Here is a 12,633-nt window from a genome sequence, read left to right on the forward strand (position 1 = left end):
AGAAAGAAAGAAAGAAAGAAAGAAAGAAAGAAAGAAAGAAAGAAAGAGAAAGGAAGGAAGTTAATTAGGGGAATAAGGGAATGGAATAAGCACCCATGATACTCCAGGTACTGTGTTAAGCGATTTTTACAAATATTATCTCATTTCATCCTCACAGTGACCTTGTATGGTAAGGTGCTGTTATTCTCCCCATTTCATAGATGAGGAAACTGAGGCAGACAGAGGTTAAATGCCTGAATCCACTTTTGAACTTGGGTCTTTCAGACTTCTGCCACTTAGCTGCCTTTAATTAGTGTTTTTGTTTTAGGTCACGTCTATGGAGCATTTGATCCCAAACCATTGGCCAGGAGTTCGTTCTCCCCTCCCCCTATATCATATAATTCTTTTAGGGAAAATATAACCCACTATACAATGTGACTTCTAAGAACATTTTAAAACAAAAGTTTGAAATACCTGTATTCCTTTTCTTTCTGTTCATGCTGCTGTCCTTATCTACCTTGGATTGTATGAGTGTCTTACTAACTTCCTACAGTGTTTTATATAATCCCAGACACAGAGAAGTGGTTTGTAAAAACTTGATGAATTGGTAGTGGTGATGCTGGTGCTGAACAGAAGGCTTTTGTGTGGATGCCGAGGTTAAGGGGTCAACACTACCTTCCCACTTGATTGAAGGTAAAAAGTGTGTTGTAAGAGGAAAACCATTGGGGAGGGAGGTGAGGACAGAGGGAGAGAAAAATTTAAAACTCAAAAGCTTATGGAAATGATTGTTGATAAATCAAAATAAATTAATTAAAAAAAAGAAAAAAAAAGAAATTGAGAGAAAAAAAGAGGAAAACAACAGACTGGAAGTAAACATACAATGCCCTAGAGCTTGCACTAAAATTAACTAGCTGTGCAACCTTCGGCAAATCACTGAGCCTTTCTGGCCTCAGTTTCCATCTCAGTTTCTCCAAGTACAAAATGGGAGGATAGGATTGGATGATCTACTCATTGAGACCAGTGTTCCTGCTGATGACATTCCTTCTGCTGACAGCACTTTCACTCATACCCTTTTGTTTCCCGTTGCCACTTTCCAACTTGCCCTCCCACAAAAATGGCTATACCTTTGACCTTGCCACCATCCACAAGTGTTCCATTTCTATTTTCTTGAAGTCCAACATTCTTCTTTGTGATCATAATCCTTTATCATTCCATTTTCCCCTACCCCTGTTCTTCATCCTCACTATGACCTCCTCCTACCCTTAATTCTTTCCCAGGCCATCACTCCTGTACTGGCTATACTCTCCCTCTGCCCATTTCAGCTCCTTGGTGAACCAGTTCAATTCCAAACCTGGTTGTACCATTCCTGATAGCTATTGCCCCCATATCCCTTCTCCTTTTCTTGGCTAAATTCCTTGAGAAATCTGTTTATACTAGGTGCTTCGACTTCCTCTCCTCTCATTTCTAAAATCTATATTTGCTGGCTTCCAACCTCATCATTCAACTGAAACTGCACTCTCCAAAGTTATCAATTATCTCTTAATTGACAAATGTAATGGCCTGTTCTCAGTCCTCATTCTTCTTGATCTCTTTGCAGCATTTGACACTGTTGATCACCCTTTCCTCCTGAATACTCTTTCTTCTCTAGGTTTTTATGACACTGCTGTCTTCTGATCCTCCTCCTACCTGTCTGGCTACTCCTTTTTGGTCTCCTTTGTTTTTCTTCATCCATATCATGGATGTCCTCCAAGGCTCTTGGACCCTGGCCCTCTTTTCTTTCCCCTCTATGATAGCTCACTTGGTTGTCTCATCAGCTCCTATGGATTCAGTTGTCATCTCTGTCCAGTTGATTCCAAGATCCACATATCTAGCCCTTGTCTCTCTTCTGAGCCACAGTCTCACATCATTAATTGCCTATTGGATATTTCGAACTGGATCTCCCATAGATAACCTCAGACTCAACATATCCAAAACAGAACTCATTATCTTTTTCCCCAAATTCTCTTCCAAACTTCCTTATTACCATCAAGGACACTACTATCCCCCCACTCACACAACCCTACAACCTCAGTGTCAACATCACACTCAGTCATTTCACGTATGTAATCTACTGCCAAATCTTGTCATTCTACCTTCGCAATACCTCTTCTATATAGCCCCTTCTCCGTTTATACAGATACCAACCTCGTTTAGGTCCTAATTACTTCTTGCCTAGACTATTAGTATTAGCCTTTTAGTTGATCTCTGTGGTTTAAATTTCTCCCCATTCTAATCCATTCTCCACTCAACAATCAAGGGATTTTCATAAGCATAGATCAAATCATGGCAGCCCCCTACATAATAAAATCCAGGTTTTCTATTACCACCAGGATCAAATATAAAGTCCTCGGTTATTTCAAGCTCTTTATAACTTGGTCCCTTTACTACCTTTCCAGTCTTATAATTTTCTCCCCATCACATACTCTGTCATCCAGCTATACTGGCCAACTTGCCATTCCTTGAACATGACACTCTATCTCCAGCCCCCTTGCCTTTGCTCTGGCTGTGCCCCATGCCTAGGATGCTCTTCCTTTTTGCCTCTGCCTCACAATTTCTTTAGCTTCCTTTAAAGGATTTTAAATCTCACCTTCTACAGGATGCTTTTCCCTTTCTCCTTGGCTATTAGTGGCATCCCCCCTGAGGTTACTTCCCATCTATTCAGTGTATCCTTTGTACCTGGTTATCTATGTATTGTCTCATTCATTAGAATGTGAGCTTCTTGAGGGCTAGGACTATTTTTACTTTTCTTTATATATACAAAGTGTGGTATGGTTGAAAGACTACTTGAATGGGAGTCAGAGGAATTGGGTTCAAAACCCATCCCTGCCACTATGTGACCTTGGATAAAATCACTTAACTTCTCTGGGACTCAGTTATCTCATCAGTAAAAAGGAAAGGTTAGACTTGATTATCTCAAAGGTACCTTTGTGCTCTAAATCCATGACATTATAATGTTTAAGAGTAGAGAGCAGGAGAGAGACCGCTAATAGTTGAGGTGTGGATTGTAAGTAGCCAGGGACTTCTCCACAAATGTGGGATGGATCTGTTCTGAGAGTAGTGTAGATTTCCCTGGGCTCTTGCCTCTCAGTATTTTACTGGCCTGCAGTACTCCAACAAGGCCCCGTAATGTGTTCATGAGCAAAGAGGCAGAAGTAAATCTGCTAGCCTTTTCTCCCTAGTCCCCTCTGGGACCAGACCTGAGGGTGAGCTTGCTGTTATAGAATCCAGGTTTCCCTGGGAATGGGTAAGGAGACCCCAGAAGAATGTTCAGTAGGGGTACATTAACAAGATGCTATGTTTTCTAGATGTCCCTCCTTGAATCTTGTGCCTGAGACACCCTTCCTCTGTGATTAACCAAATGAAATTTGGGAAGTCTAAAAGGCTTAGAATATTAGAGAAAAAAACTTCAGATGTCATCTTGGATGGCCAACCATGCCATTTTACAGATGAAGAAACTGAGATCCACAGAGGGGAAGTAACTTTTCCAAGGTCACATGGCTAGTAACTGGCAATGCCAGAATTTGATCCCAGATTTCCTACCTCTCTGCCAATGCTCCCTAATGTAATGGGGGACACTAGATTTCTGGGGCTCCACAGACAATCCCAGGGTACTGTCCATTATCCCAAGGGCAGGGGAGAGAGCATTCCTAGGTGCTGGTGAGGTTCCTATCTTTGGCGTTTTGGCTTTTAAGGAACAAACCAGGTTGCTGCTCTGTGGTCCTCTTTCTCCAACCCACACTTTTTTTTTCTGTTCTTCCCCTCTCCTTGCAGGTATATTCGCACGATGTACCTGGGGATTCAGAGCCAGCGGCGGAAGGAACACCAGCGACGCTTTTATTGGGCTATGATGTACGAATATGCAGATGTCAATATGTTACGCCTCCTGGAGACCTTCCTGGAGAGCGCCCCCCAACTGGTGCTACAGCTCTGTATAATGATTCAAAAGAACAGCGCTGAAACGCTGCCCTGTAAGTGTCCCCCCCATCTCCAAATCATCTCCCCACCTAGCTTGTGACTGACCCCCTTCTTTCTTCCCCTTAGACCTTCCTCTTCTTGGGCATGGGCTACATAGCTACAGGCATTCCTATGAGAGGACAGATAGTGAGATGCATGATGTCAGCCTGCCATATGCCTAGCCCATTTAGGCTCATGTCTTATACCGTCATGTTGATTGCTTGGCCATATCCTTCGAACCGTGGGTACATGTTGGTCTGTTCAAAACATGGGTAAGGGTGAGAACTCATATATCCATCTACTCATGCTCTTGTTGTAGACCTGTAGACCTCTGTTGTAGACCTTTGTGCTTACGTAGTGCACTTACTTGTTCCAAATATTCACATGCAGTCCTTACGCGTCCCAGCATGGGATGTAGATGTGGACACCGCTCTTTGTGATACGTGAACATTAATAGACCTGCTTGAATATGCCCCTTCTCATTTTCCCCATACTTACTTTACCCTTATCGGGAGGAACTCAGCCATGAAAGGGTCTTGACAAAAATATAGCCATAAAGATCTGCCTTTTTTTGGAGAGAGTCCCTAACATAGTAGATAGAGTGCTGGACTTGGAGTGAGAAAGTCAGCGTTCTCTCCATTACATCATAGATTTGATGGCTTCTAAGGACTCTTCCAGATCCAAACCTTTGGTCCTGTGAAAGGGAATGCAACCCTAATGGAAAGAATACTGAGCTCATAGTGAGAAGACCTGGATTTGAGAATAGGTTGTGCCATTTACTAGCTAGATGACCTTGGGCAAATCACTTGACCACTTGTGCCTCAGTTTCTTCATCTGTAAAATGGGACTAGTAATACTTACGCTCCCTATTTCATAGAGTTGTTATGAGAAAAGCACTTTATAGAGTTCTGTAGAAATGTGAGCTGCTATTAATATTCTGAAATTATTACTATTATTAGGAAAGTTCCCTAGTCTTCAGAAAATCTCATCGTCCGCATATTACAGAAGTATGTGTGTCTGTGTGTTTGTACTGGTGAGTAGTATCGTCTCTTTGACTGTTTCTGATCCAGGGCAGCGTTGTATCTGGAGGAAGCACACAAGACTGAGCCTTACCCTGGTCACTGGGGCCTCCTTGACTCCTGCCTGTGTTCCTAAACCCTCTGGGTTTCCTGCTCACATACACATAGTTCTGAGCAACTCCTAAGGAAATGCACAAAGCCCGATCTGCCTTGTATAGGACCCACCTTGGTTTACCCATTAGGCTCTAGGTTCTTCCCATTTGTTGGCCATACCTTAGTGTAGTGGGAGGAAGGACCAGTTGTACCCACATTCTTTACTGGCAGAATTGTCCATCTCGGCACCTGAATTTCCCCTCAATGCTAGTACCTTCTGTGATTATCTCCAGTTTATCCTGTACTTGGTTGTTTGCATGTTGTCTCCCCCATTAGATTGTGAGCTCCTTTAGGGCAGAGACAGTGGGTTTGTTGGTTTGTTTTTTTGGGGGTGTTTTTGCCTTTTTTTCTATCCTCAGTACTTAGCGTTGTGCCAGGCACACTGAAAGTGCTTAATAAATGCTTGTTAACTTGACTAGAATCACCGCACTTAGCTAAATGTTGACTCGGTTACTTTTTTCCTGACCCTTGACGGTTTTTGTGTGTGTGTGTGGGGGTGGGTTCTGCAGACAAGAAATTCAATAGCAGAAAGAAAGAAGGAACCCACTTTAGGAGAAGGCTCATCCATTTGGGCTAGTGAGCTAGACCCTGCTGCTTGGAGTCAGGCCGTGCTCTTGGCTTGTAAGACTCAACTGCTCTGTCTGGGTCTCCCCTTGTTCTGAATGGTCCTCACTGCGAGCTCTGCCTCCTGACTATAAATAGCAATGATGGCTAGAGAAGCTAAAGTAGCAAGGTCAGCCAGCAGGAAGCTGTGTGTGAATCCAGCTACAGTTAGAACCGCAGAACCATCCTGATGGGGAACAGGTGCTACAGAAGGAGAAAATAAGTATGGCTCTCCAGGACTCCTTTCCTCCCCCAGGGAGGTGGGGTGAGCCCGCCAGCATACTGCCCTTAACTTACTCATTCCTGCATTGAGAAGTGGTCAGGAAGGACTGGTGAGTGAAAAGAGGACCAGGAGGGGATAGGGCTAAACTGAGGCAATTGGGCTGATAGTGCTTTTTCCACCTATGAAGTGCTGGGAAATACGTGAATTCTTGTTCTAGAGGGCCTTGGAGAAAAGATACCCCATGAAATGCAGTCAGTCATTTATTAATTATTAATTATTAGTTAACTGTATGCTAGGCACTGTGCTGAGTACTGGGAATACAGAGAAAGGCAAAAACACAGTTCCTGCCCTCAAGAACCTCATATTCTACAGTTCCAAAAGAGGTCCTTGGAAATGTCTCTATTACAGAGACCTGGCCTTGGGAGAATACTTTATGGCGACCTTTTACTGAAATGTGTCCTGACTCTTGGCAGTTTCCCTAGGCTCTGGTGATGGTGTAGTGCCCAGGGATAATAGAAGACCAAGTCAGTCACTCAGTCAAAAATCATCTGGGGATACAACGAAAGGCAAAAACAAGGTCCCTGCAACTATGTATATATGAGATATATAGATGAAAGGTAATCTCAGAAGGAAGGAACTAGTAAATTGGGTGGAGGGAGGGGAGAGAAGCTGGAAAAGGCCTAGGATTTTAGCTAAGTCACGCATATTCCAGGAACAGAGGACAGCCCATGAACCAGGGTCAGAAGACAGCATCCTGTATAAGGAATAGCAAGAAGGCCAGTGTCACTTGTGTAGGGAGTGAAGGAAAATGTAAGATTGGAAAGGTAGGAAGGGGTCAGATTGTGACGGAGTTTAAATGATAGGGAACCACTGGAGTTTATTGAGTAGGTGAGATTGATCAGATTCATACTTTTTATATTTTATTTTTGTCAAATTACATGTAAAAACAATTTTTTTACAGTCTTTTAAAAAATGTTTGTGTTCCAGATTCACTCCCTCCCTCCCTCTCTCTTCTCCCTCCTCATTGAGAGGGCAAGCAATTTGATATAGGTTATACATGTACAGTAATGCAAAAACATCTCCATATTAAGTCATGTTATGAAAGAAAACATAGACAAAATTCCCCAAAACCCAAACCCGAAGAAGAAGAAAATTTAAAAAGTATGCTTTGATCTGCATTTAGACTCTGTCAGTTCTTTCTCTGGTGGTGGACAATATTTTTCATTGTGAGTCCTTTGGGATTGTCTTGGATCACTGTATTGCTGAGAAGAGCTAAGTCATTCATAGTTCTTCATTGTGCGGTGTTGCTGTTACTGTGTACAATGTTCTTCTGGTTCTGCTCACTTCACTTTGCATCAGTTCATGTAAGCCTTTCCAGGTTTTTCTGAGAGCATCCTGTTTGTCATTTCTTATAGCATAATAGTATTCTATCACAATCACATACCACAACTTGTTCAGTCATTCCCCAATTGATGGGCATCTTCTAAAGTTCCAATTCTTTGCCACCACAAAAAAAGCTGCTATAAATATTTTTGTATATAGAGCTCTTTTTCCTTTTTTTTTCTTTAAATCTCTTTGGGATATAAACCTTGTAGTGATATTGTTGTGTCAAAGAGTGTGCACAGTTTGATAACCCTTTGGGCATAGTTTCAAATTACTCTCCAGAATGATCAGATCAGTTCACAATTCTACCAACAGTGCATTAGTGTTCTGATTTTCTCCCATCCCCTCTAACATTTGTCATTTTCCTTTTTCATCATATTAGCCAATCTGATAGGTATAAGGTGATACCTAAGAGTAGCTTTAATTTGTATTTCTCTCAAATTCACACTTTTAAAAGATCTTTTTGGAAACTGAGGGGAGAATAGACTGGAATAAGGGAGAGATCCGAGGCAAGCAGACCAATTAGCAGGCTGTTGCGATAGTCCAGGTGTAAGGTTACGTGAGCCTGTACCAGTGTAATGGCGGTGGGAGTGGAGAGAAGGGGACATCTGTGAGAGCTGGGATGAAGGAAGAAGTGACAATTAGCAGACTGAATATGTGGAGTGTATAGAAGAAAGAAGTTGAGGGTGCCCTTCACAACAGTAGGGAAGTTAGCAAGAGGAGAGGGTTTATGGGTGAAAGATCATGAGTTCAGTTTACCTGAGCCAGGGCCAACCTTGCCTGGGCATCTGTAGGTTCTATGGAACTCTTGACCATGTACTCTGCATGGTGAGCAGAGCTGGAGCCACATCTACAGGAGATTATGCAGGGCTGGGACTGGGAGGAGAGGGCCATTTTTCTCTTTCACTAGCATCTTCTTTTCTTAGGCTACTGTGAACTCCTTGTGTGAGACTCCCATTCTTACTGCTCAAGATACATTTTAACTATCTCCACTTCCCCCCTCCCCCCTGCCATATTCCCACATACATTCACCCAGAAGGGGCTCAGATGTAGGAGAAGCTGAGCTAGGCTGACTTCTTGTACCATTTTGCCACCTTCCACCATATGATCATTCTAGGGGCAGAGTTTGCGCTACCAGGCATCTTGGAAAGAGATGTCAGGCTCCAGGTGGATGTGCAGTCCTCAGCTTCGGTTAGATCCACTCTCTCTCCTAGCTTCTTCCCTTTCAAAATGTAAACATAGGCAGGCTGGTCCTGGTCTTCTTTCCTAGAGAGTAAAATCGATAAGGAAGCTGATGGTGCTTCTCTGCCAGTCAATTCCAGCAGCAGTTGAAGGCTGCCAAACTCTAATTCCCCTCGTTATGCTGGGGCACTGGAGGAGGCAAGGAGCCCACTGTCGCAGCAGATGGGTGGCATGTGTTGCTAAAGGCAAGCGGCATGAGGGAAACAAGGTGGCAGGAATGAGAATGGATTCTGAAATCCCCACCATCAGTCGGAGTTAGCCAGAACCATCTTGTTGCTTCTGACGGCTAGGATTGGGCCACTGTTTTCTTTGAGGGTTCAGAGGACATCTTCAGTCTTGAGAAGGCTCTCTTGATCCTACTTTTATCCTGCCCCTGCTGGCTTGAATCTTGGAGGTCACATGTGGGTGAGGCTGAACTCCTCAACAGCCATGGAAGTAAGTGTAACTCCCCATGCCAAGGGCCTAAGGGAAAAGGTGATTTCACTGATCTAGGGAACTCTTGGAAAACTATACTCCCTCTGTCAGTGCAGGTTGGCATCTCAAGCATTGAAAGGTTAAAGAGCCCCAGGGTCATACAGATGGCCACTATATGTCAGTGGAAGTATTTGAACTCAGACTTGCCTGGTTCTGAGGCTGGCTTTCTATCTATACCATATGGCCTCTCATGTCTGGCTATTTTTGCCTTTCTTTGTATTCCCAGTATTTAGCACTATCCTGGTATTACACAATAAATGTGTGTTGGTTGACTAATTATATAATAAGAACAAGAAACTGGATATATGATACCATGACTTTTTTATTCTTTTTCTGCCTTTTTGAAAAATGAGAATGTGTCTCTAAGGATTCAATAGCATTCATTCAACAATCATTTATCAAGTCCCTGTTATGTGCAAAGTGCTTTGTTGGGCACTGGGGGTGATAAAGACCCAGACCCTCTCTTCAAAGACCTTAGAGTCTAGTGGGGGTGGGGCATAAGACACATATAAAAATTTAATATAACTGGATAATTAATGCAGATCAGAATAGAAGGGGCACACAAGGGGCACAAATTGGTATGTGAGGTTTGGAGAAGGAAATATGTACTGACTAGAGGAATCAGGGAAGGTTTCATGGAGGAGGTGGCATTTGAGATAAGCTTTGAAGGACTAGTCAGTTTTTGAAAGGCAGATATGGGGGAGTGAGAGCATTGTAGGGGGGTAGGAAAAAATGTGAACAAAGGCAGAAAGGTAGGAAAGTTCTAGATGTGTACAAGAGATTGGGCAGGAGCTGGTGCATGTACAGATGAATAGCGCAACATAGGTTAGAAAGAAAGGTAAGTGTCAGGTTGTAGGAGGTCTTACACTATGCCAGTGTAAGAAGTTTGGTTTTTATTTGGGAGGCAACAGGGATCCACTGAAGAGTTCTGAACAAAAGAGGGACATGTTCAGATCTGCACAGCAGGCAGATCAGTCTGGCAATACTATAAAGTCATGAATGGGAGTAGAGAGATACTGAAGGGCAAAGAGACCTCTGTTACACTGATAGCAATGAGCATTTCAGGGAAATAACAGACTCACAGGACACTGCAGAGCCAGAATCAGCAGGATAAATGTGATTATGCTGCCTAAACATGACAGGAGGAGCATTGGAGTGATACAAGATAACTTCTAGTACTTGCCCTGCCACTAAATTTACCCATTTGACTTTGGGAAAGGTCTTTCCCCACTGAGCCTCAGTTTCCTCATCTGTAAAATGTTGGTATTAGCATAGATTGCCTCTTAAGATTCCTTCCAGGTCTGACATTCATTCTATGGTTCTGCTGTCTGCAAGTAAATGTTTCTCTCCTTTTAGCTTAATAAGGCGGAGCCAAAATGGCGGAGGGAAAGCAGTGACTTGCTTGAGCTCTCCCCCCAAACCCCTCCAAATACCTATAAAAAATGGCTCTAAACAAATTCTAAACCAGCAGAACCCATAAAAAGACAGAGTGAAACAAATTTCCAGCCAAAGATAACCTGGATGGTTGATTGGAAAGGTATATTGCACCGGGTGGGGAAAGGAACGCAGTTTGGCGTGGGCGCTCAGGCCACAACAAACCTGGTGCAGGCCTCAGAGGACTGAATTGTGGGCAGCTGTGGCAGTTTCCAGACTTCTCAACCCACCAACGCTGAAGATAACTTAGAAGGTCAGTGAGAAAAGTCTGTGACTGCGGTGAGAGAAGGAGCTAGGTCTCAGCTGCCCCCAGGGCTGAGGCTGTTTCCTGAGCTTCTGGCCTACAGTCTGAGAGGAAATCGAGTGGCTGATCAGAGGGGGATTGCAGGGATCTCTTGCTTTACTGGTGCTTGGATTTGGGTCACAGTTCTGAGGGGCGGTCCTGGGGCAAGGAGGAGTGCTGGCCTGGTGGAGCTTGTTGTGGCGTAGAGAGAAAACACCTAGCCCCTTATCATAGCACCTTGGAAGAACTGAAAATTTTCAGGTCCCTAGAAGTAGCTCTAGAAACAGCTGTACAAACCCCCGAAGCTTGGGACAGTACATTCTCCACATTGGAAGCAGACTTTTACCTTAACAAAGAGTTTAAAACTCAAGTAATTGACTGGGATCATGAGTAAGCAGCGCAAAAAGAGTCAGACTATATTATTTTACTTTGGTGACAAAGAAGATCAAAACATACAACCAGAAGAAGACAATGAAGCCAAAGCTCCTACATCCAAAGCCTCCAAGAAGAATATGAATCAGTCCCAGGCCTTGGAAGAGCTCAAAAGGGATTTTGAGAAGCAAGTAAAAGAAGTAGAAGAAAAACTGAGAGTTTTGCAAGAAAATCATGAAAAACAAGTCAATATCTTCCTAAAGGAGACCCAAAAAAATACTGAAGAAATTAACACCTTAAAAAATAGCCTAACCCAAATGGCAAAAGAGGTCCAAAAAGCCAATGAGGAGAAGAATGCCCTAAAAAGCAAAACTGGCCAAATGGAAAAGGAAGTCCAAAAGATTACTGAAGAAAATACTTCCTTTTAGCTTAATAATCTAGGGGAAAGGAGAAGGAAGCCTGAGATGGGGTGAGAGAAACAGTAGGGCAAGGGGAAGTTATTCTAGATGTAAGACAGTCCATGAGAAGAAAGTGAGCCAAATGGACCTTTTTGCCATAAAAATCATTTCATAAAACATTTGTAAAATGTCCTAATGAAACCTAATACAAAATCCAGAGCAGTAACTAGCCAGGGGTCACTAGGACTTTGCCCCTGGGTAGAGGACACAAAACATTAACATGTGTTCTCTTTTCTGAAAAAAAAAATCAACATTCATGTTTTTATTTTGAATTCCAAATTCTCTCCCTCCCTCCTTCAGTCCCTCCCCCACCCACTGAGAAGGCAAGCAATATGATATCTATTACACATGTAACACATGTACTCCTTCAGCAGAATAGAGGGAAACAAGAAAACTGAGCTCAGAGAAGAAGCAGAAAAGAGGAGGCTTGGGTTCCTGGTGGGTGAGAGGACAGCAAACTGTTCATGCCCATCCTTTCCCCATCCTTCCTGTAAAGAAATTTTCAACACACTCTACCCCAAGGGTGGGTGACCTGTAGCCTTGAGGCCACATGTGGCCCTCAAGGTCCTCAAGTGTGGCCTTTTGATTGAGTGCAAGTTTTACAGAACAAATCCTTTTATTAAGGGGATTTGTTCCCTGTTCCCCTCCCTAGGGCTTTTACTTCTCTCTGTCCTTCAAAGGCTGACCAAACTCTGTCTCACCCTCCCCCTTTAAGGATGAATAATAATCCTAGTACTACCTTCAGTCCTCTACAATTTGTGAGGGAAAGCCTTATTGAGGCTTCTCTGATAGAGTTAAAAGAGCATGAGATCCTGCCTGCCATAGGTTGGACTAGATGTCTTCTGAGGTCCTTTCTGACTCTGAGATCCTGTCCCCTATGCCACTAAGATAATTAATTTCCCCACCTGCATAACTGAACTTATCTTTTTTTTTGAGATTTTGTTTTTAAATTTTTAGGCAATTGGGGTTAAGTGACTTGCCCAGGGTCACACAGCTAGTAAGTGTCAGGTGTTTGGT

General features: G+C 43.2%; 1 protein-coding gene across 1 annotated transcript in view; it reads left to right on the plus strand.

Annotated features, from left to right (window-relative positions):
• XKR6 (XK related 6) overlaps positions 1-12,633 on the plus strand; it is a 383,982-nt gene that overhangs the window by 346,368 nt on the left and 24,981 nt on the right. Inside the window, exon 2 of the mRNA XM_027853973.1 lies at positions 3,790-3,986. Coding sequence (XP_027709774.1) covers positions 3,790-3,986 — 197 coding nt within the window. The remainder of the gene's footprint in view (positions 1-3,789; positions 3,987-12,633) is intronic.

This window comes from Vombatus ursinus, unplaced genomic scaffold (genome assembly GCF_900497805.2).
Source record: "Vombatus ursinus unplaced genomic scaffold, bare-nosed wombat genome assembly UNPS02010219.1, whole genome shotgun sequence".
In the NCBI taxonomy this organism is placed as follows: domain Eukaryota; kingdom Metazoa; phylum Chordata; class Mammalia; order Diprotodontia; family Vombatidae; genus Vombatus; species Vombatus ursinus.